The following is a 24,618-nucleotide window of genomic DNA, read 5'->3' on the forward strand; positions in this document are numbered from 1 at the left end:
CTTTAACCTCTGAGCCACCATTTATTTCTCTGGTGTCTGCATTTGTTGTTCAGGCACTACATTGTGTCAGACTCTGTGACCCCATGGACTGCAGCACGCCAGGCTTCCCTGTCCCTCACTATCTCCCAGAGTTTGCCCAAGTTCATGGGGTCTGCATAGTTATCTGTTGATATTGGCTGGACTTGCTGTGGTCTGGGCTGTGGTCTGTGGTGGATCAAGGCTGGCCTTGGCTAAGTGGTTGTGTTGCAGGAAGGGGGACCCCTTCCAGGGCCCGAAACTGGGCTCTTGTCTAACACTCAGAAATGAATTGTCCGAGGAGACACATGTGCTAACAAAGCAAGAGATTTTATTGGGAAAGGGCACCCAGGTGGAGAGCAGTAGGGTGAGGGAAACCAGGAGAACAGCTCTGCCAGTCTTGCAGTCTTTTATGGTGATGGGATTAGTTCCCCAGGTTGTCTTTAGCCAATCATTCTGACTCAGAGTCCTTCCTGGTGGTACATGCCTTATTCAGCCAAGATGGATGCCAGAGAGAAGGATTCTGGGAGGTGGTTGGACATGTGGTGTCTCCTTTTGACCTTTCCTGAACTCTTCCGGTTGGTGGTGGCTTATTAGTTCTGTGTTCCTAACCAGGACCTTCTGTCATAAAACGACTCATGCAAATGGTTACTATGGCACCTGGCCAGGCTGGGCAGTTTCAGTCAATGTGCTTTCCCTAACAGTTAGACTGACTCAGCTCCACACATGCTCCTCACGTGTCTCAATCTCCACATGTTGCTTCTCAGGGCAGCAGTAGATGTCATGAGCAAGAGGCCTAATCCCATGGGTGACTTTCAAAACTCTGCTAGCATCACACATAGCCAATATTCCACTGGCTCAAAGTGAGCCACCTGACCAACCTGAGTCAGAATGGGAGGGCATCGCAGAGTTAATGGCGAAGGGAATGGACACAAATAATGGTAGAGAATTGGGACCATTAATTCATTCTACTGCCCTGTGTAAACTTTAGACTAGGTGAAGCCTGCTGTACAAGAAAGGATATACGGTAGGAAACAGAGGACACAAGCATGAGACCTGACTGGTTTTGGAAGTCTTATGACCTTTCAGAATCCTAGGTCCTTCAGATACTTTGTAGGGCCTGCATAAATTAGAGATGATTTTCTTCTCTGGTAAACCCCATATTGGGATTCTTTTGATTACAAGAAGATCGAAAGGCTGCTAACAGACCAAGGCTAGCTGAGACATTGCATTCTCTCCTTTTTATAAAAATACTAATAATACTAATACTATTGGCTGATATGTGCTTACTTTATATGTCTATTCTAAATACTTTCTTTTTTTAATTTAAATTTATTTATTTTAATTGGAGGCTAATTAGTTTACAATATTGTATTGGTTTTGCCATACATCAACATGAATCCGCCACAGGTGTACACGTGTTCCCCATCCTGAACCCTCCTCCCACCTCCCTCCACGTACCATCCCTCTGGGGGAGAGGGAGAGGGTGGGATGATTTGGGAGAATACTTTCTATTTAAAAATGTGTTTAATTTTCAAGAAATTCTTTATTAGTCAGGAGAGGCTAGCTTATGCCTCAGTAACAGACAAGCCTGGAATCTCAGGGGCTTTCATAGCAAAGTTTTCCATCACCCATGTGTACATGCTGAACGTGGATTGTTAGCGGAGGATGGAGTGGGCAGCTCTGCTTCACAGAGTCACTCAGGAAAACCGACTCAGAGCCTCCACCATCTTATAACTGCCTTAACTGAAACATGAGGCCTTCTTGTCATCTGTGGAATAAGGAACTTGAGAGTTGCTTACTGGGTTTTCAACTGATTTGTCTCTGAACTGATATAATCACCTCAGTTCACAGCCTGTTGGCAAAGCTGGTTTCCCATAACTTCAAGTGGGCTGGGAAACATGGGGACTACATGGATGCTGGGTGAGCAGTGAGTGTCTCTGCCATACTACCCTGTGGAGGGTCAGCTCCATCTGTCTCCATGTAACATATGAGATACCTGAGCTACCAGGACATGAAATACTTCCAGACACTAGTCGTGTATGTGGTGGTCATCTAGTCAAGCTGTGATCCAGGGTATTGGCTCCCAAGGCACTCTTACCCTCTACAATGTTTCCCCTTAACTATAACCCCATGTGACAGCCATGTATCACCCACAGTAGTCTCAGATCTCAGCCAAAACTGGGGTTCTTTGTGGCGTGCGGATAGCTGGACCGTGGGGCTAGAGTTGCTTGTTTAGACCTTCAGACCTTAGGGTCACACCTGCAGGGATAATGAGACCCTTCTAGCAGCAGACAGTGGGATTCTGATCCTCTTGTAACCTCCCTGCATCTGAAATTGTGTTCTCATTCATACTCCTCATTTGCAGATTTGGTTTAGAAAGGAACTTGTTTCTCCCCAATTATTTATAGAGTTTTCATATATTGTTTCCAGACTGCATGTGTATAATGAAGAGAATGAGCAGTCAAGAGTCTTCAATTAAGAACCTTCATGTTGAATAGGGGATTTGCTCTTTTATATGTTCTTTCCTTGGTACAGATGTGTGGTCTCACTTTCAAAAAGAAACTGACTGTGGCCTATTTCACTTAAGAGTAAGGGTCCTAGTCTTGGTCACATTTGTTCTCATGAGAGAAAAGATACACTCCATGATAACCTGTGGTGTTTCACAAACTATTTAGAGAATTGTTCCAGTGTTCTTCCATTGTCATGACTACTGCCCATCTCAATGGGCATTGAGAGGTCAAATGACACGTAAAATGTCTATAAATGCTAACGTTCTTTACCAGTTTAAATTATTCCCTGGAGTTCCTAACATTTCAATAGGTCTACATAGATGGAGTTGAAGGTTGATCTGATATCTTAATTTATCAAAATCTATTTCTTTCTTCCCAGGCACCTCCGACCTATGATGTCCTGGCACAGATGGAGTATCTTGACATGGTGGTGAATGAGACTCTCAGAATGTTTCCAATTGCTATTAGACTTGAGAGGTTCTGTAAGAAGGATGTGGAAATCCATGGGGTGTCCATTCCCAAAGGGATAACGGTGACGGTGCCAATCTCCGTGCTTCACAGAGACCCACAGCTCTGGCCAGAGCCTGAGGAGTTCCGTCCTGAAAGGTAAAAGAGCCCAGGGAAGGGGACCCTCCTGATCCAGTTGCTCAGAGCGTATTCTGACGACTCTCATTATGGATAACAAATGTGTGACTACGTAATTGCTTTATTTTACACCTTTTTATTGTTAAATGTCTTTTCTTATTCCAAGAATATTATTTGATTAAATAACAATTAAAATTAAAATAAATAATAATTAAAATTTAAAATTTTACCAACCATGAACTAGAGAAAAAAATTTATCTCTGTACATTCTCAATACCTTAAGCTTTGCTGTCGTTTAGACACTAAGTTGTGTCCGACTCTTTGCAACCTCATGGGCTGTGTCCCACCAGTCTCCTCTGTCCGTGGGATTTTCCAGGCAAGAATACTGGAGTGGGTTGCCATTTTCTTCTCTAGGAGGTATTCCTGACCCAGGGATTGAACCCATATCTTGTGCATTAGCAAGTGGATTTTTTACCACTGAGCCACCATGGAAGCCCAATAACTTAAGATAGGTCTCATTAATACTGAAATGTAAATCCTATGGACATTTTTCTATGCATATACCCATTGTTAAAACTTGGAATGGCATTATATATAGTCTGATTTTCAATTGCTTTCTTTATTTAACAGTAAACTATAAACAACATTCTGTGTTTTTTAAATATATTTATATATCTTGCATCTGCTATAATTTACTTAACAGCTATATTATTTTAGGTGTATTGGTTTTTATTCCTTAAAGTCTGTCTGTCTGTTCTCGTTAGTTCTTTGAATTCATCACTAACATTCCCATATTTCCATTGCTTTAAACACTGGCTACTGTTTCCTCCATTATTATTTTGGGACTGTAGGCTGAGGCTAGCGGTCTCGTCCCAGGTGGTTCCAGCAGCCTCAGTGAGGATGGAGACACAGGTGCCCTCGTTCAGTCTGTGGCTGCACACCTGAGCAGCTCCCTTCTGCCTCAGTGTTTGGTGACCTTTCGGAGAGAAGTCCTCTGGTCTCTAGACGTCTAGACTTTCTCCTTGGAGGGGTTAATATTGTCTTCTGGGAATTCAGAGTCAGGGTCTGGTTTGGGCACTGATTGGACTCTGGAAAGAGCTGATGCTCTCCCATTTATTTTATGGTGAGCAAAATTTGGATTGAAGATTTTAGCACCCTAGCTGGGATCTAGCCCTTTATGCTGCTGCTGCTGCTAAGTCGCTTCAGTCGTGTCCGACTCTGTGCGACCCCACAGACGGCAGCCCACCAGGCTTCCCCGTCCCTGGGATTCTCCAGGCAAGAACACTGGAGTGGGTTGCCATTTCTTCTCCATGAGCCCCTGACTATAAGCTCCCTGACGGCAGGGACCGTGCTGGTTCACCCTGGCGTCCCTAGTGCTAGCATAACTTGTACATGTAACATTGCTGAAAGAAGAGTCAGAGTCCACCAAGTCCTCCGTCCTGGACCAGGAAACCTCAGTGTTTCTCTCAAGTTCAGCAGCCCCCCCTCCTGCAACCTCAGGAACCTGAAACCAGAGACCACTCACTGTAGTTCCCTTTGATTCACTCAGCCATCAAGCAGAGAGGTAGTGCTCACCTGTGGGTGGCAGGGACTGGGCCAGGGAGTGAGAAATCCAAACGTTAAAGCCCATTATTAAGAGTTTTGGACATATACACTGTATATTCTATAGGCAAATGTCTATGAATCATGTTTAATGTATCTGTTTGTGTCCATTCCCTGCTCAACAGCTATCAACCAGGTCTGCACCACTCACATGCTGCCCTTCGACTAATTCTCCATGCATCTGAAATCACATTGTCTGTAAATATTCCAGAATAGTCTCCAAAATAGGGACTCTTTAAAATGCACAGAATCACAATGCCATTATTACCCCAAATCCACATACTTTCTTAATATATTCAAATACTGAGGAGTCAAATTTGAATTGAACAGAGATCTAACCATCAAGGACTTTATAGATCTGTGGAAACGATAGACACAGAAATCAGTGGTTGAACCAGAGTAGAGTTGAGTCATATGCCCACATAAATCTACTGACCTCAATATTCTCTGTATGTGAGAGGAAGAGACACACATGCACAAGAGGAGGGGAAGGGAAAACAACTGAAAACTAACAATTAAAATATTCAGAGACGTTTCTCCTGCTTCCTTCGTCTCTGAGCACAGGACCAATGTCAGTGTTTACAGAGGCAGGAACCCACTCTTCCTGCAATCAGTCTCATTTCCTAACTGCCTTTCAGAGCCTGAGCATCTCACCAATCTGAATGTAAATTTCATATTTAAAGATGCATTTTCTTTAAACAGCCTTCATCTCATCTGCTCACCAGGACTGAAAGCTCCTGTGGGGTCTGGGGAATGAGAAGGCCCTGGGGCTTACCTTTCTCACAGCAAATCAGCACAGCAGGATTCAGTCACCTGCCCACAGGAGTCTCCCTTATGCTACTGGTTGAGGGTTTAAGTTAAAACCTCAGACCTGGAATTCCTGTGACTTTTCTGTTTCATTCACTTTTTCCTCTATGGTTGTGGATCCAGGTTCAGTAAGAAGAACAAGGACAGCATAAATCCTTACGTCTACCTGCCTTTTGGAGCTGGACCCCGAAATTGCATTGGCATGAGGTTTGCTATCATGAACATGAAACTTGCGATCGTCAGAGTCCTGCAGAACTTCTCCTTCAAACCTTGTAAAGAAACACAGGTCAGCAGTTCACTCCACATAGTGTTTTACTGAGAATTTTTTTAAGTGAGATGTATCTCTCTGTGTCTATAAGACTGTGATCTATTCAAATAACAATTTAGTTTACTAGACAGAGAATCTGTTTGAAGCCATCTGTGACCTTTAATTGTCAACCATCCCTGGAGGGCTAAGTCTGTGGCTTCATAAAGACCCAACTGTAAAGTCATCTAGAGTCAAGGCAGTTAGCACGACATGACTACACAAAGTCCAGTGAATTTGAGCAACTTTTAAAATTTGGTGTCACATCCACTAGAAGGAAGGAAAACGTCGTACAAAGTTGTGAGAGCAGTGATGACCGTGTGATGACTTTTCAGTGATGCCCTTCTCCACCGGAACTTACAGAAGCTCTTCTGACAGTGATTCTCAGCCACTATTTGTATAAAGAAATTACTGGGGAGAAATATCCCGATTTTGAGGTCATCTCAGACTCTCCAAAATAATTTCCCCAGAGTGTGGCATTGAGAGCACTGCCGGGGTCCAGCCCCGGCTGATCCAGGGAGTTTGAAGCGGGGACGGTGTCGGCGAGGATCAGGATACAATAGCTTCAATTAGATATTAATTAAAGATGTAAAGAGTAATAGAATGAGGATAGCTCAGTAGGAAAATTCAGTGGAGAAAAGAGGCTGAGTAGCTTGGTTTACACGGGAGACCAATAAAACTTCAAGACAAGAAGCTTGCACCACTTACGTAGGCCGCAGGCGTCCTTCCGTTCTCCCGAAGGAGAGGAGACACTGAGGCCTCCCCGGCCGGATCTTAGAAGCCCAAGCAAAATTAGTAAGCTTGGTGGGTTCCACGCTCCAGATGGAGACTCAACCAGAGTTTGAGAGGGAGAAAGACATGGGGAGACCAGTATTTCGAGGAACTGATCCCAATTCTTTATTTTCCAGAGTCTGTTTTTATACACTGAGATGTTATACGAAAGTCATGCGGGGACAGCAGTCCTGACTTTTATTAAAGTCAGGTGCTTCACACAAATGTATACAGAGGTCTTAGGTGTGTTACATCATCTTCTGGCCAGGGGGGCCTGCTGACAATTTATGACCCTCTCCTTGTGACAGCGGTCAGTCAACACTTATTTCTCCAGGAGTGATTATTCTTAAAACAGACATCACTCAAATAAAGTTACATTCCTATAGGGTGAGGGTGTAGTGGGTTTTAGTTAAGGAAAGAATTTACTTGGCCTAAGGTCTAACATGATTTATATCAAAGGTTAATACTTATTTCTTCTATATACTCATTAATGTGTATAAGGGCAGGGGATGTGGAGACTTAGCAGTAAACATTGGCTCAACAAATGAAAAACCCTTCACCAATATGATTTCTAATCAGCCCATTATACTTATACTAATACTTTTCTAACTTTTCTAAGGAACCTGTTTTTAGAAGGTTTAAAGCATCTCGTGCCTCTCACGGTTGGGAGGCTGTGAGCAATCACATGTGGCCGGGCAAGCCTGTCAGGCAGGCTAGAGAAGCTTCAGAGGAGTTTGTAAGTTGAAACACTCCTGTCACGCCCAGGAATTATTATTAACTGGAGCTCTAAGTTAACTCCTTCTCCGAAAGAGGTGGTGGGGGACAGCCCCCCGTAAAGTCAGAGGTGTAGGTAAGAGCACAAAGTAGTAAAGTAGGCAGGCTCTGGTTATGGGGGTAGATGCTCGAGGATTTCCAGGGGGACTCCGGAGGCTCGATCCCGCCTTTGCGTATGTCGAGCCTCCTTCCTCATGACCTTTGCCATGGGCGGAGTGCCTCACGCTGGCCCCCAACAGAGCACCCCGACTGATCCTCCTGTGCAGCCACAGTGATCCCTGAGTGAAAGCATTTCTGCTGGATGGTAAGGGCTCCCACAGCCCCTCACCTGCCAGGGATCCTGCTGCCATCCAGCTGGGCTCCCTTTACATTCTCAGAATGACTGTGTGTCCTTCCTGTCTACAGTCCATTCTCCCCCTTCGAGTTCCAGTTCAGTCCCGAGCCCCTCCATGCAGCCTCCCCATCCAGGCCAGAGCCCACTCTCCCCTCTGCTGTGTTTACAGGTACCACAGGCTGGCGTCGTGGGTCCCACCACCTGACAATACTTTGACCCTGAACCAGCTAGTTTGGTTCCTTTGTTTCCTTTATACCTAAGAAGGTCATTAACTCTGTCCCCTTATTTTATTCCTTCCATAAATGCTCAGTGATGCCTTGGCGTCATGTGGCAAATGTTTAAGGAGTGACTTGCAGTTGATTAGAGCTCTTGAACACAAATATGGGACAGTTTGAATTTTTAAAATTTATCAAATGTCATTTGTGTTCTTGCTTGTTTTATGTGTGTCTGTGTGTCTATCTGCAGGGAAAATGCTTACCGTTTGAAAGTTTAAAATAACAATTTGTTGCAGTTATAGCAAGACCTGGAATCACTCTCTGAGGCACACATGGAACAGTTGGCATTGATTCATCTCAAGCATGGCCCTAAAATAAGGCTTATTTCTAGGAGTCATACATTTAATAAGCAGCTGCTCCCTTTGAGTAGCTTTCTCAGGGAAGAGGAGGATAAAGATGTTTCTGTTTTACTTCCAGGCATCTGTGTGGGCGTCCTGTAAGTGTTCACACACAGGGGACTCAACCCTGAGAGAAAGGGGGCCTCAGGCATGCCTGGGAATGGCAGATGCCGCTGCAAGCTCCACCCAGTACCCCATGGGCTGGGGCTTCTCCCTCCACAGCTCCTTGCTTGTCCTTCAGTCAACTGAGGTTAGGTCACTCTGTTGGTTCCCCCAACCCAGAAGGAGTGACTGGGTGAGAATGGGGCTAAAAATCTCAGACAAAACACTGTAGGTCTTCAGAAGTTCACCATTTGCCCTGCACTTGGAACCAGGGCATGTTTTTTTAAAAATAGGCATAATGCTTCATAGGCATAATGCTCAGTAGATATTTTTGTGCAATGAATGATGAATGAATGCTTTCACTATCCAGTCTTGACATAACTTACAGAGTAAGTACAGAGAATCAAAGATAAAGAAGGGAAACTGGATGCAAGTGATCAAACGTACAAACTTCTGGTTATAGATAAATAAGTACAGGGATATCACATAAAACGTGATGATTATAGTTTGTGGACATTTTTAATATAATTAAAAGTATAAAATTTTAGACATAAATTTTAACATAAAATTATAGACATTTTTATGTAGTAGAAGAGAATAGATCCTAAAAGTGCTCATGAGAGAAAAACAGAATTTTTTATTTTTCTATCTCTTTGAGTTGATGGATGTTAACTAAACTTATTGTGGCTGTAATTTCATGATATATATAAGTTAAATATTTATACCATAAATCATTTATATCTCAATAAATTGGAATTTAAAAAAATTTAAGTGAATAATAAGGGAGTACTAGAAATGATTTTGTGCCCATATATCTTATAACACGTTAAACAGACCAATTTTCTGAAAGTCATAATCTATTAAAATTGAATCAAGGAAATATTGGCAGCCTGCCCCTCCCTATAGCTGTTGAACACATTGAATTGGTAGTTTAAAAAAAAAATCAAAAATACACGATGCTAAAATAGCTTGTATATTGTTGTAAGGCATTATTGTTTGAAATGTATCTTGTCTATTTTGCTTCTCTTGTTGGCGGTGCTTCATTCATTGGTTCTCTTAACTGTTGCAGATCCCCTTGAAAATAAGCAGTAAAGGACTTTTAAGACCGGAAAAACCTGTTGTCCTAAAGGTTGTGCTCAGAGATGGAACCATAAGTGGAGCCTGACTTTCTCTAAAGACCTGGGCTTTGTTCTTCAAGGAGCTGTATCCCAGAATTTCAGGGGGCTTGATTTACTTTGTGGTAAAACTCAGAAATAAAGATGGCCTTCATCTATTGCACTTGCTGGATGACTAGGGTATCTGCACATTTGTTTAGCTTTCTCAGTTCCTGTGTTTTTATATATTGTGTAACCTGGAAGAGGTGACTAATGAGGGCCAGATACGTACACTCAGCTTATCTGATTCTCAAAGGACCATCTCCACCCACCTGCAATTAGTAACATCTACTCCAGAGCACTGATCAAGAAAGCAAATGTCTCAACAGTTTTATTAGCAAATTAATGAAAACAAGAATTATTGTGGTGACTGAAGTTCTGACATTTGTTTATATATCACAGGTTTTATTTTATATATTCTAAATCAAATATTCTATTGAGCAGCTCTATAAACAAGTCTTTACAAAAGTATTATTTGATACTTTTAATACATCCTGCACTCTAGGGGGGACGTGTACAACGGAATCAGGGAGAGCCAGTGACTAAATACTCTTGGCCATCACAATCCCTGGTGGGTGGGGCCTTTTCAAAACTGCTATTTGATATATTACATAGCTAAGAATTAATCCACAGTGATTTTGTCCATTTCTTAGAGAGTATGTTCATAGCTTAAATCTATGTTTTTTAAGCACATATTTTATATAACAACAGACACATATACTATTAGCTTTGATTAAAAATTTTCATCTCATCTCCCATGATATTTCTGGAAGGCAGGAAACAGGTTTTCTTGAAGTGTCTTTGTTTTCCACCCTCAACCCCCAACTGTCTTAATACAATAAACGTGGAATAAAAGATGGTTGATTGGTAAGTTGATTGGGGAGAAAGGCTACAGTCACTGGTCAGTTTCAGTTGATATTAGAAGCTGCACACAGCCCTTCCTTTCCCTTTTCTGCCCCTCCCATCCACAACCCCTTCCTTGCTAGGGTTTTCCTAGATAGTCCAGTCCTAAAGCCATTGGGAGAGCACAGAAGATGGGCAGCCTTACATTCAGGGTGTGGGCAGAGAAGGGGGGCTCAGTGGCTCCAAGTTGGAGACTGCATAGAGAGGGGAAGTATCCACAGAAACAGCAGCCTGGCATGGGTGTGGGAACATAGGCTAGGAGAAAGGAGTGTCCACCCTGAAGAGTGGCCTGGCCAGGGCAGCCAGAGCCTAACTAGGGTGTGGAGATCCGAGGAGGATGAGGAGGGTACCGTGAGTAAACAGGGGTTTGAGTGGCAGCAGCTACATAATGGAGGATTGATCGAGTAAATAAATATACTATGGATAATGCTACTGTAGAAGAGCAGAGAAATAGCTCCAGAAGGAATGAAGAGGCTGAGCCAAAGCGGAAATAACACCCAGTTGTGTATGTGTTTGGTGATGGAAGTAAAGTCCGATGCTGTAAAGAACAATATTGCATAGGAACCTGGAATGTTAGATCCATGAATCAAGGTAAATTGAAAGTGGTCAAACAGGAGATGGCAAAAGTGAACGTCGACATTTTAGGAATCAGTGAACTAAAATGGACAGGAATGGGCAAGTTTAATTCAGATGATCATTGTATCTAATACTGTGGGCAAGAATCCCTTAGAAGAAATGGAATAGCCATCATAGTCAACAGAAGAGTCCAAAATGCAGTACTTTGGTAAAATCTCAAAAATGGTGGAATGATTTCAGTTCATTTCCAAGGCAAACCGTTCAGTACCACAGTAATCCAAGTCTCTGACCCAACTACTAATGCCAAAGAATCTGAAGTTGAATGTTTCTATGAAGACCTATAAGACCTTCTAGAACTAACTCCAAAACACCAGTCCTTTTCATCATAGCAGACTGGAATGCAAAATTAGAAGGTCAGGAGATATCTGGAGTAACAGGCAAGTTTGGCCTTGGAGTACAAAATGAAGCAGGACAAAGTTTAACAAAGTTTTACCAAGAGAACCTGCTGTTCATAGCAAACACCCTCTTCTGACAACAGGAGACTCTACACATGGACATCACCAGATGGTCAATATTAAAATCATATCGACCATATTCTTTGTAGCCAAAGATGGAGAAGCTCTATACAGTCAGCAAAAACAAGACTGGAAGCTGATTGTGGCTCAGATCATGAGTTCCTTATTGCCAAATTCAGACTTAAATTGAAGAATGTAGGGAAAACCACTAGGCCATTCAGGTATGACCTAAATCAAATCCCTTTTGATTATACAATGGAAGTGACAAGTAGATTCAAGGGATTAGATCTGATATGGTGCCTGAAGAACTATGGACCAAGGTTTGTAACACTGTACAGGAGGCAGTGATCAAAACCATCCCCAAGAAATAGAAATGCAAAAAGGCAAAATGGTTGTCTGAGGAGGCTTTACAAATAGCTGAGAAAAAAAGAGAAGCAAAAGGCAAGGGAGAAAAAGAAAGATACACCCAATACCATCTTAATGCAGATTTCCAGAAAATAGCAAGGAGAGAAAAGAAACGCTTTTTAAGTGGCAAAATACACAGAAGAACTATACGAAAAAGATCTTCATGACCCAAATAAGCACGATGGTTTTATCACTCACCTAAACCAGACATCCGGAGGTGTGAAGTTGCAAGTAGGCCTTAGGAAGCATCACTACAAACAAAGCTAGTGGAGGTGGTGAAATTCCACCTGAGTTATTTCAAATCTTAAAAGATGATTCTGTGAAAGTGCTGCACTCAATATGCCAGCAAATTTGGAAAACTCAGCAGTTGCCACAAGACTGGAAAAAGTCAGTTTCATTCCAACCCCAAAGAAGAGCAATGCCAAAAAATGTTCAAATGCACAATTGCACTCATTTCACACGCTAGCAAATAATGCTCAAAATTCTTCAAGCTAGACTTCAACAGTATGTGAACCAAGTACTTCCAGATATAAAATCTGGGCTTAGAAAAGGCAGAGGAACCAGAGATCAAATTGCCAACATCTGTTGGATCACAGAAAAAGCATAAGAATCCCAGAAAAACATCTATTTTGGCTTCATTTACTACACTAAAGCCTTTGACTGTGTAGATCATAAGGAACTGTGGAAAATTCTTCAAGAGATGGAAATACCAGACCACATTACCTGCTCCCTGAGAAATCTGTATGCAGGTCAAGAAGCAACAGTTAGAACCATACATGGAACAATGGGCTGGTTCAAAATTGGGAAAGGAGTATGTCAGGGCTGTATACTGTCACCCTGCTTATTTAACTTATATGCAGACTCCATCATGTGCAATGCCAGGCTAGAAGAAACACAAGCTGAAATTAAGATTGTGGGGAGAAATATCAATAACCTCAGATATGCAAATAACACCACCCTTATGGCAGAAAGCAAAGAGGAACTAAAAAGCCTCTTGATGAAGGTGAAAGAGGAGAGTGAAAAAGCTGGCTTAAAACTCAACATTCAAAAAGCCAAGATTATGGCATCTGTCCCATCACCTCATGGCAAATAGATAGGGAAACAATGGGAATAGTGAATAATTTATTTTTTTTCGCTCCAGAATCACTGCAGATGATGACTGCAGCCATGAAATTAAAAGATATTTTCTCCTTGGAAGAAAAGCTACAACAAACCTAGACAACATTTTTAAAAGCAGAGGCATTGCTTTGCCAACAAAGGTTCATCTAGTCAAAGCTATGGTTTTCCCAGTAGTCATGTATGGATGTGAGAGCTGGAGAATAAAAAAGGCTGAGTGCCGAAGAATTGAGGGCTTTGCACTGTGGTGCCGGAGAAGACTCTTGAGAGTCCCTTGCACAGCAAGAAGATCAAACCAGTCAATCCTAAAGGAAATCAATCCTGAATATTTAGTGAAAGGACTGATGCTGAAGCTGAAGCCCCAATACTTTGGCCACCTGATGCCCAGAGCCCATTCAGTGGAAAAGACCCTGATGCTGGGAAAGATTGAAGGCATGAGGAGAAGGGGACGACAGAGGATGAGATGGTTGGATGGTATCACCATCTCAATGGACATGAGTTTGAGCAAACTCCCAAAGATGGTAAATGACATGGAAATCTGGTATGCTGCAGTCCATGTGGTCAAAAAGAGTCAGACACAACTGAGCTACTGAACAGCAGCAACGGACAATGGAAAACAGGTTTCTCCTGTTAAAGAAGGGAGTCCCTGGTCCAGGAAAGGGGAAAACAGCAGAAACCCTGTGGAGTCAGAGATTGGAACTGCATGTATCAGTGTACATCCTTGCTTTTCTTCGTAGACAGATGATAGTTGGTTAGTTGGATGATGCAGTACAGATAGATAGGTGATATTGATAGAGAGATGACAGATAGATATAGATAGATAACAGGTGTCTGTGTGGTGGGTGGAGAATCTGCAGCTGGAGTCCTGCTCAGGGACCTGAGCTTGTACAGCTGGACAGACCTGCCCAGCCTCAATTAGAATCCAGGAAATAATATCCCGAACATTTATGACTCAGTGGCTCCTCACACAGCAGAGGGGAAAGGAAACATTTAAACATAATAAGAATGAAAAAGGTAAAGAAAAAAGGTAAAGAAAAAAAAGGTAAAGTCAGCAAACTCCCAGCCTTTTTTTTAAATTTATTTTTCAACTACAACTTGAACTCATGTCTCCTTTTGCTAACAAACAACACAGTTCCTAACTTGTGCTTACTTTATAATGCTTGTCCTTTTTGGCTACTACTTGAACTCATATGAGCTCTTGTGAGTGAACATTTCTAGAGGGTTTGCTAAGGATCAGGAGTGTGATGGGCAAGGTCACATGTTCTCTTCCCCAAGTGACACCAGGACTCTGACCTGCAGGTTCAGGCCCCAAGCCCCTCAGGTCACAGATCAGGGTCTGGTCTGATCTGGGCTCCTATAGGAAGCGAAAGACATAATTATTAACCCTCATTCTACAGGTCAGGCAACTGAGCAGGTTTAAATAATCCACCCACGGCCTGCACATCAGTCACGTGCTGTGGATGCCTGTGTACACAGTACAGAGAATAGGTGTCCCGGAGCTCAGAGAAGCCTCTGGGACCTGGTGGACCAGGTTCCCAACCACACTCTTCACTTGCCATCTCTGCCTCTGGCAAATTCTCAGATTATTAACTAAGATTGTTACAAAAAGTCAAAATCCCAGAAATTTTACTATGTCACAAGCACTAAGATGCTTATGTTTAAAAAAAAGGGTAAAACAAAAGTGTTGGTGACAATGTAGAGGAAATGTGGAACCCTCATCTATTGCCAGTGGGGATGTAAAGGTGCAGCAACTCTGTGGAACAGTTTGGCAGCTGCTCAGGTATTTAAGCATAGAATTATGGACTGTGCTATTCGTTAGTTGTATAACTGCACAACTGCAGTCCTGGCTAGATGCCTAAGAGGCTGAACACAATTTCCCAAACAAATACATACACCTGCATGTTCATAACACCACTCTCCACAATAGCCAAAGGGCAGAAAAAGGTAAACCAGTGGATGAATGGATAAACCGATCGTGATGTATCCATACAATAGTTGTTTCTTCAGTCATCAAAGATGTGAAATACTAATACGTGGTGCAAGAGAGAGTAACTGTAAAAATGCATACATGAAAGAATTCAGAGACAAGAGACCACGCATTACATGATTCCATTCATACGAAGCATTTGAAGAGGCAAATCCATGAAGACAGAATGTACATGAGTGGTGGCCTGGGGCTGGGAGAGGACAGAGTGGGAGGAGCGGCTTATGGACTCAGGAGTGCACTCTGGTGGAACGGGAGTGTGCTGGAACCAGAGGAGGTGGTGGCACGGCCCCGTGAATGTGCTAAATGGCACCGAATGGTGGATTTACGCCGAGTCAGGGTCACCTTGGTAAACGTTTTTAATCTCAGGACTGTACCCTAACAAATTCAAGACAGGTCACTGTAATACCAGAAAGCCCTGTGGCTTATCCCAGATGTCCCGCACAGCCTTCAGCTCCCTACTGAGCTGTCCAGGGTGGAACCTTGGCCCTAGAATTACAGGATCTCTAACTTGGCCTGTGATCTGATTAGCAGTAATAAAAATTGGTTGATTTAGACATTGTGCTTTGCAACCAAGAAATGACAAACACACTCAGCAATGGTAATGATGATAAGATGGGCCACCCTCACGGCCTGCGTGCCCTCTCTCCTCTCCTCTTAGGCAAATTCTGCTCCGTCCCTGGTACTGCAAGCGGTGTCACCTCTGGGAAGCCCACCCATCCCTACAGAGGCTCCAGATCCCACTTATCTCCGCCTTTCCCATCCTCCTGATGCCTTTGGAGGTGTCTGCATGCATGGCGCACCCCACCTAGGTAAGTGTCCTTTGTAGTAGCTATGCACCTGTTTAACCCCCTCTCACTGGTGAGGCTGGGACAGGTGACTTGGTTCCAACAAATAGAATATGGCCAAAGGGATGGGATGCCACTCCTGGGATTAGGTTACAAAAAGACTTCGACTTCCATCTTGGGCACCCCCTCTCACTCCTCACTCTGGGGAAAGTGGCTGCCGTGTTTTGAGCTGTCCTATGGAGAGACCCCAGTGGCCAAGATCTGAGGGGGTTGCTGGGCCACAGTCAGCGAGGAACTGAGTCCTTGAACTGAGGATCTGACCCCTGCCAGACCACCTGGAGGACCTGAAAGTGGGGCCTTCCCTGGTTGAGACTTTGGATGAGACACATCCCAGCCTGACAGCAGGACGGTAACCTCATGAGAGAGCTTGAGCCAGAGGTTCCCAGGGTAGCCACACCTGGCCTCCCAACCCAAGGAGCTGTGACATAGTAAATGCTCATTGTCTCAAGGGGTTATGTTTGGGGATAATCTGCTAGACAGCGTAGACAGGTAGTGTACCTTCTCTGGTCTCTGTTCTTGCAACAACCACAAGGCCCATCTTTGCATGAATCCAACTGAGTTTGTGCAGTGAAGCCTGACTGTGCCTCTCAACCTAGCAATTCATCTGTATTACAGAAGTTTTAGAGAATTACTTCCCTGTGGGAGGAACATTTACCCAAAGGGAAAGGGAAACCAGTGGATGCCCTCTTCTCCCTTCCTTCCCTTGGATGGGCTGCTGTTTAGGTAGTAGTCATATGGCCTGTCAGAAAATGGTCTGTTGATCAAAAAGTTGATTGCCTTTGATACCAAGTGTTGGCCAGGTTGGTTAATGAATTGTATAGACTCTCCTTCCATGCTTTGTTCCTATTTTCCTCCACCCTCCACCCCTGGATCAAAGTTCTCATAAGATAGTCTGTATCTCAGGCTCCCCTTTTATGGGAAAGCAAGTTAAAGCACATGTGTTCCTTGACAGTTACTGTAAAACTCTCTGGATGTGAAGTTTCCTTGTGGGAAGATCTTCCACGTAATTTTATTTTATGATTTTTTTTCACTATTTAACTTTCTATTGTTCTCGGATTGATTTTGATCAGTTATGTTTTCCTAGGAACTAGCCTATTTCTTGTGATATTTGAACTAATGTTTTTCACAGTTCTTGAAAGTGAAAGAAAGGGAAAGTCACTAAGTTGTGTCCAACTCTTTGCGATCCCATGGACTCTATAGTCCTTGGAATTATCCAGGCCAGAAAACTGGAGTAGGTAGCCATTCCCTTCTTCAGGGGATCTTCCCAACCCAGGATTGAACCAGGGTCTCCTGCATTTCAGGTGGATTCTTTACCAGCTTAGCTACCAGGGAAGCCCACAGTTCTTAGCAACAATTAAATTAATAGTTATGAATAGATTACCATGGAGTGTGGCATGTTCTTCAGGCACATGTCTCTTCCTTAACAATCTTAGTATATGAGAATTTTAAAGTTAGGTGTTCCCTGCTGTGGAATGAAGGGGCACAAATATGCCCTGTGTTATTCCCCCTTGCAGATCAACGTCATTTGCATTGATTAGAACATTGTTGTTGCTGCTCAGTCGCTCAGTCAGGCCTGACTCTGTGTGACTCCATGGACCGCAGCACACCAGGCTTCCCTATCCCTCCCTGTCTTCCAAAGTCTGCTCAAACTCATGTCCATTGAGTCAATGATGCCATCCAACCGTCTCATCCTCTGCCGCCCCCTTCTCCTTTTGCCTTCAATATTTCCCGGCATCAGGATCTTTTCCAGTGAGTTGGCTCTTTGTATCAGGTTGCCAAAGTACTGGAGCTTCAGCTTCAGCATCAGACCTTCCAATGAATATTCAGGGTTGATTTCCTTTAGGATTAGCTGGTTTGATCTCCTTGCTGCCCAAGGAATTAGAACATGACACTGCCTAAACTTCAGTCCTCAACAATAACTAGCCTGTCACCACTGGGATAGACTCCAACCAGCTAGACCAGGCCCTGAGGTAAACAGAGCAGCATATGGTCCTATTTGGGTTAGTGAGAAAAGTCATCGTAACTGAGAATGTGTTTTGGGGAAGATGAAGGCATATAGGTTCCACAATGATTTTGTTTCCAGAAGAATAGGAAAGGCTTTTAGTTTAATTGAGTCAATTAAGTTGTCAGTACTTATCAGATGACACCCCAACGTGCCATGTTGAGTGTATTTTGTGTGCCTCTCAGTCGAGGACATGGAGAGGTGGATCCTCATGACCTGCACCTGTCCTGTCTCTGCTGCAATGAGATGGAGTCCCTGGTTCTCAAGACCCATTGGGGAGCACCTGGGCAGGGGTAGTCATGGAGGTAGGAGCCAGAATTTTAAGCAGTTTCTGTTGCAGCCTGGGGTCTCACTCTTACACATAGTGACCCTCATCATGAAACAGCAAACCTTGAATATTGGCATTTTAGAGCAGCAGTAGACTTGCTAATCTTTCTCTACATTAGTTTCTTTACAACATATTTTGATTGGAAGTTTTGTGGAAACCACTTGCAGTCACCAGGCCTCAGTTTCTACATGTGTAAACTAGAGATTAAGTCTTGACCCTACTTAACAGACCCAAAAAAGGCACCAGAAGAAGGAAGTAATGTATCAGAATTCCTGGGACTTTTGACCCTACCTTTCCTGGGGATCATCTTCCAGCTTCCCATGTCTATCCTTTGTTGGCACTAAGCTTGCATCCATTTCTCTCCTTTGCTACCTGTATGTAGGGCTCCATTATCCCAGAGATTCCAAAGGTATGCCCCATACTGAGGTTGCTTGTGTGTCTCACTTCCTCCTCCTGGAGGCTTCCCCCAGGGGAGGGGACTATAACGGTTTCTGGCCCAGAGTCCAGCACAACATCTGCATCTGACATTCACACACTTGGCCTTGCATCAGTGAATGGGTGAATAGGTATATTCAGGTATTGTATTTCCAGTGGTAGCTACGGATTTTAACATGGGCCTCTGGGAAAAAGTCTGAACCAAAAGTTGATAAGCTCTGATGGTAGAAACATCATGCTGCATGACAAGGTCCCATGGAAATCCAAAGGGGAGGTGCCATAGTTGGGACTTACTGCAATTTACCAGTGAGACATCCACCCACTCAGGCCAGCGTTGGGCAGCCTGGGGACTTTCAGGCCAGAAGGATGTAAAGTATTGGTGAGAGTTGAATATCACTTTCTCTAAAAGGACTGAAAATGAGAAAAGATGAAGGGAGAAGGAAGTGTACAAACACAGGTGAAATGTTCTTTGTTTCTATTGAATTTTAAGAACTTTTGAAGTTTTATTTTTCATATAATTCAGAGCTTCTCGGGCCAAAGGGATACAGGATTTCATCAGAGTGAAGACAATGGACCAGTGTATATTTCAGATCCCCAGTCCAATTGTTTCTCCCATTAGAATGGGTGGGGTCACAGATGCCACTGACATCTAACTCTTTGCTTCCCATTAATAATTTTCAATCTAATCAATGAAAGGTAAGCAACTACTCTGACCACCCCCTTTGCCCTGTAGAAAACCATCATGTCATCTTTATGGACTCCTATGTGTCTATATGCCACATCCCTAGTGGATAGGGAGGTTGGAGGTCCACTTGGTCATTGGCTGCTTTCTCCACTTCACTCTCCTCATATACCCATTGATCTTGGACTTGTGGCCCTTCCAGGGAGAGGGGTCATTCTTTGGTCAGGAATCTGTGTAACTGCTGTGCACTGAAGACCTGAATCGATGCCATCGGTGCAGCCATCACCACATGGTCCGTGTCCTGCCTCTCCTCCTGGGCCCTCTTGTCAACAGCATCCTGATGGATCCACCTGCATGTGCAGGGATGCTGGCCAAGGCCAGCCAGCTCCTCTTGTTGGGTTACTGATCCTGGGAGATGATGTGGTCACCAAACAGCCACAGGAAACAGATACACAGAGGCCCAGGGTTCTTACTGCTGCTGCTGCTGCTGCTAAGTCGCTTCAGTCGTGTCCGACTCTGTGCGACCCCATAGACGGCAGCCCACCAGGCTCCCCCGTCCCTGGGATTCTCCAGGCAAGAACACTGGAGTGGGTTGCCATTTCCTTCTCCAGTGCATGAAAGTGAAAAGTCAAAGTGAAGTCACTCAGTCATGTCCGACTCTTAGCAACCCTATGGACTGCAGCCTACACCAACTCAAGTCCACCAACTTTTCTGACTCTCACTCTGCAGGAAACACTCTGCTACCAACCAGGAACACATGGTGACATTTACTCAGGCTATAACCAAGGTCTCAATACGTTAAGGGGAATAGATGTGGAAATCAACAGTGGTTCTGGAGAATATTAGAACCATAATAGAATTGTGTGCAGGGGATACAGTTGCCCAGAAGAGGAAGTGGTTATTCCTGTTTAAGGAGGTTAGTTAGCAGAGTCTCAAAACCACGTTCTTTCTGAGCTGGAATTTGAAGGATGAGTCGATGCCTTATAGGGAAACAAGGGTATCAAGTTTGAGGAAGGTGTTTGGGTAAAGATTTGTAAACATAGCTTGTTTGAATGATTTCAAGTATTAAAGTTCAGGCAGTTACAGAGATAAGGAGAGTTTAGAGGATATTTATTGCCAGTGGTTTTATTTGAGTTTTCCTAACCTTTGAAATTACTGATAACACAGATTGAGTTGTTATTGAATTCCCAGAGAATATGAACACAAGGGAGGTCAAAGTGTAATGTCCATAATGCTTTCTCAACTATCAAGGCAGAAAGGGGCCTGCAGGTGGAGCCCAGGTATTCCTTCACTGGCTGAAGCTCCAGCTCTACCCACTTCCCAGCACATAAACATTTCATTGCTGCATTGAATCATCACAGAGTGTGAAAGGAAGCAAGTGAAGAGTAGCACACAGAGCTGACAAGAAACTCAGAGGAGGGAATCACAGCAGAAAGGGGCCATGGAGCTGATCCCAAGCTTTTCCATGGAAACCTGGGTTCTCCTAGCTACCAGCCTGGTGCTCCTCTATGTGTGAGTAACTGTAAAGTCTGATCTCCTCTGCAACCTTGGACTTGCATGGTAATGAGGTCCCACTTTCCCTTTAGTGTTTTGAGGATTAGTTTATGGAGCAAAAGTAGCTTAAGCTATGGGTGCTACAGACACCAATGGGGTTATTATGGATCTTAACTCAGTCTGTGAAGGAGCAAGCAACCAACCCTCGGCCCCAGCCCTGGCAGTTACCGTTACAGTCTTTTCTATGACTACAAAGACTCAGCCACAATGGAGCAACTAAGCATTCTCGCAGAGAGTTTAGTGATTTTATTTGTTCCCAGGGATGATAGACTACTAATTTTCATAGACCCAGACTAATCAACCAGAATCCACCAGGGCAAGATTTAAAGAAACTAGTCCCTGTGCACTGGGGTACTCTCCCCTTCTCTAGTTCTGGGGATCCTGGAGACATAAAGTAATTTGGGGTTTGTCTCCTTATTTTCACCTTCTTGGTTCAGTATCTGCCATAAAGAGTGTTGAAGGAATGGCCCCTGTGTCACTCAAGGGGTTCCTGCTCCCTTCCTTCCCTCCCCAGATGTCATTTACACAAGGCACCTGGTCACCCAGAGCTGGAGATTGATCACCCTTCAGATCAGCTCTTCCCCTTTTTATATGCCCTTCCTGTGGCACTCCCTGCCAAGACTCAATTCCCTCAACCTGTAGTATGCAGAACTACCTACCCCCAAGTGAGAAATCTTTAGTGGAGAGGAGACTTGGCAGAAACCTTGAAATTATATTCATTTCTTTCAGCTATTCCTCCCCTCTCTGAGAGCTTTAACATCAGCATAAATTTGAGAGTTTATGTAACACATTGGAAGTGCAGAAGGAAAATTGATTCGCTCTTGTTGTGATGGCAAAGGAAGGAACTGGGGTGGAAATAGCTCGTCATCCCCATTTTGAGAGTAAGTGTCCGTACCTCCACCACCTGCCCTGGAGGACAGATCCAAACATCCAGGTGGGCTTGGCCGAGGTGCGTCTGCTGCATCTTCAAGCGCAGTTTCCTTCAGGCAATTTTGGGTTTACTTTATCACATTTATTACCACATTATCATATAAGATCTGGTGGATTTGAACAGAATATTTGGAACTGGTAAGCCCTTAAATGGTAAACTTCATAGAAGAAATTAAACATTCTGGAATATCTTCTGTTTATTTATTCTGTGTTGCACAATACCTCTTTTCTTCACTGCAGGAAAGTACCTGAAGTTTGGAAGGCCCACTTTTAGCTAAAAGTGCTTGGAGGGGAATGTTGGGCCATTTATACACAGCACGATTTTCAGTCATACCTTTCTAATTTGCCTCTACAGAGTTAGCCTGGGAGGCCTAGCAAACTTGAACATTAAAACCATTTTCAGCAACTTTTCCCCTCAACCCCTCTTGTCCTCCACTCTGCCAGTTCTCAGAAACACCAGATTGAGAAGACCTGCAAGATTTCACACCCCGTGTTGTGAGATTCCACACAGGACACGAGAAGATGAGTTTCAGGTATACCAGCCATAGAAAGCGCCAGGCTTTATGGCTTTTTGAGAGTTGATGCACAGAGAAGGTAAACAAACCAATCTGTGATTGAGCATCTCAAAACAAACCCCCCCCCCAAAAAGAGTGTGCCTTGCACTGAAGTTTATAGGTGAGTGTCACAGGTTGGAGGGCCAGATATCATTTGAGTAAGAATGGTCTGGAAATGGATCCTTTATTCATTGTTTCACTTATACAGTCCTATTCAGTGACAGTAAAGTCAATCAGCCTTGTCTGTAGGGCATGTCCACCAAATTGCCTGACAATAGAGACTTGAGTACAGCTGAAAGTTGCTTATATTTCCATGATGCCAATGGAAGTCTTGACAAGTTTGTCCTTTTTTAAAAAATAAGACAGTAGGATTTATTGATGGGTATGAATAAGGAGGGGACAGCACAAAGGCTCTGATGAGTGCAGGGCCTGTCGTTTATCCAGAGGGCCACGATTAGGGATGTGTTTGACCTCACAGCCACCCCGGATGAACTGCTTTTCTGCCACCATATTTTCAGATTCATCTGTAGTTAACTTAGGGAAAAAAACCACTTCTTGGAGATATGGATCTTCTGGTGACCAGTGAACTTGAATTTGGCCCTGCGGAGGGCCTCAATCACATGCTTCTTGTTCTGCAGCTTGGTGTGTATGGACACTATGACTCGGCCAATGTGAACCCTTGCCACTGTGCCCTGGGGCTATCCAAAGACACGATGCATACCTGTCTGGAGCTTAGACTGGGGCCAGCATGTCAGTCATGAAATGTCCACTGGAAAAGTCTGGCTCCAAGGTCCCTTAGGGCAACCAGGCCGGTACACTGCCGGGGAAGCCGCTGTTGACAACCATTGCACAAGGCAGTTTGTATTTTACAGAAATAAGAACACTGTTATTCCTAAGACTCGATTGTGAAGATAGATTAAGAAGAATTAAACCCTAAAATGTGGTCAGGACATAGGGGGAAAGAGAAGCATAAAAATCTCCATGCAAATTTTAAGAACGATGTCACAATGGGCTCACAGTAAGTGTGATGTGGATGAATTTAAGCAAAATCTCATTATTGAAATGCATAAATTTCCACTTCCTACCTAGAATGAAACTCTCCAAATCATCTAAAAGTCAAGTTACTAAATTTATCAAGTATCCACTCTAGGATTAGAACCACGAAGACTTCAGCTGCTTTTAGCTAATCACCATTACCGTTTACGGGTTGTAAGTAGCGGTGGGCGAGGATAAGAGGAGTGAAAGTAACATCACTTTTGGAGTTGCTGGTATTATTATCACCTACATGCTACCTCCCTATTTCGACGATTCCAGTTCTCAGTGACTGACCAGCTCCAGGACTTATTCCACAATTCCTGTGATCTGGTTTTCTTTTTCCCTTTATAGATATGGGACTTATTCATATGGACTTTTTAAGAAGCTGGGGATTCCTGGGCCAAGACCTGTGCCCTATTTTGGAAGTACCATGGCTTACCACAAGGTATGTGTTGTTTAAATTCCCTCTTTTGACTCTCATGGCTGCAAACCTCAGCTGAGTTCCATAGTAACACTGTCCCTCCTCAGAAGGAAGCTCTGAGGCTTTATACTTTCCAGGAGTGATATCACACGCCCCACCTAGCACACGGCCAAGTGTACCACACACCCCTCTGTTTAGCTGTCAGGATCCTCATATTTTGTCTCAGTCAGATAGACAGGTTCTTCGGCTGATTCAGCAGAGGACCCAATGTTCCATCTTGTGCAGACCGTGAAGAGTTTGCATCCTGCCAGGTGAGGTTTCCCATTAAGATGCAGGCTTCATCGTATTAGGAGGAGGGCTTGAACAAGGTGCCCAGGCATGACTCATTAGGCTTTATGCACTCGAGTCAGAACTTTCCTAATGGTCGCAGAAGCTCTGGGTTGCATTTTTTTCTTCCTCCTCAATTATTTGGTAACTTCAGTTTTTCAGGCAGCCTGTGTATTCAGTGGGGCTTCTCTGGTGGCTCTGATGGTTTAAAAAAAAAAAAAATTCATTAGCAGGTAATTTGCACATACTTGAATTATCTGGTAATTCCTGCAGTTATCTCCCTGGCTCTCCTCCAATTTTGCTAGCCCTGATGTCTTCTGCAGTTAGAGGAATGTAACAAGAGCTTTTTGCTTTACTTCTGTGTATCCAAAGGAACCACTTTTGGGGTATATCTGAGCCATGAGTAGGTTTAACAGAGACAAGATGGTG

The 24,618-nt window shown here is 43.7% G+C and overlaps 2 protein-coding genes and 1 pseudogene across 3 annotated transcripts in view; 2 read left to right on the plus strand and 1 right to left on the minus strand.

Annotated features, from left to right (window-relative positions):
* LOC102405926 (cytochrome P450 3A24) overlaps positions 1-10,433 on the plus strand; it is a 49,158-nt gene extending 38,725 nt beyond the window's left edge. Inside the window, exons 11-13 of the mRNA XM_006053609.4 lie at positions 2,908-3,134; positions 5,646-5,808; positions 9,490-10,433. Of these exons, the coding sequence (XP_006053671.3) occupies positions 2,908-3,134; positions 5,646-5,808; positions 9,490-9,585 (486 nt within the window). The 3' untranslated portion in view covers positions 9,586-10,433. The remainder of the gene's footprint in view (positions 1-2,907; positions 3,135-5,645; positions 5,809-9,489) is intronic.
* A 10,196-nt stretch (positions 10,434-20,629) lies between these two features.
* Positions 20,630-24,618, plus strand: part of LOC102406240 (cytochrome P450 3A28) — a 38,557-nt gene continuing 34,568 nt past the window's right edge. The window contains exons 1-2 of one of the 2 annotated variants that reach the window (XM_006053610.4): positions 20,630-20,880; positions 23,793-23,886. In XM_006053610.4, the coding sequence (XP_006053672.3) occupies positions 20,810-20,880; positions 23,793-23,886 (165 nt within the window). In that variant the 5' untranslated portion in view covers positions 20,630-20,809. Of the gene's footprint in view, positions 20,881-22,359; positions 22,386-23,792; positions 23,887-24,618 lie in introns of those variants that run through there. The other variant, XM_044936066.2, reaches the window with a different exon arrangement.
* On the minus strand, positions 23,184-23,278 carry LOC112581919 (annotated as a pseudogene).

This window comes from Bubalus bubalis, chromosome 24, assembly GCF_019923935.1.
Source record: "Bubalus bubalis isolate 160015118507 breed Murrah chromosome 24, NDDB_SH_1, whole genome shotgun sequence".
Taxonomy (NCBI): domain Eukaryota; kingdom Metazoa; phylum Chordata; class Mammalia; order Artiodactyla; family Bovidae; genus Bubalus; species Bubalus bubalis.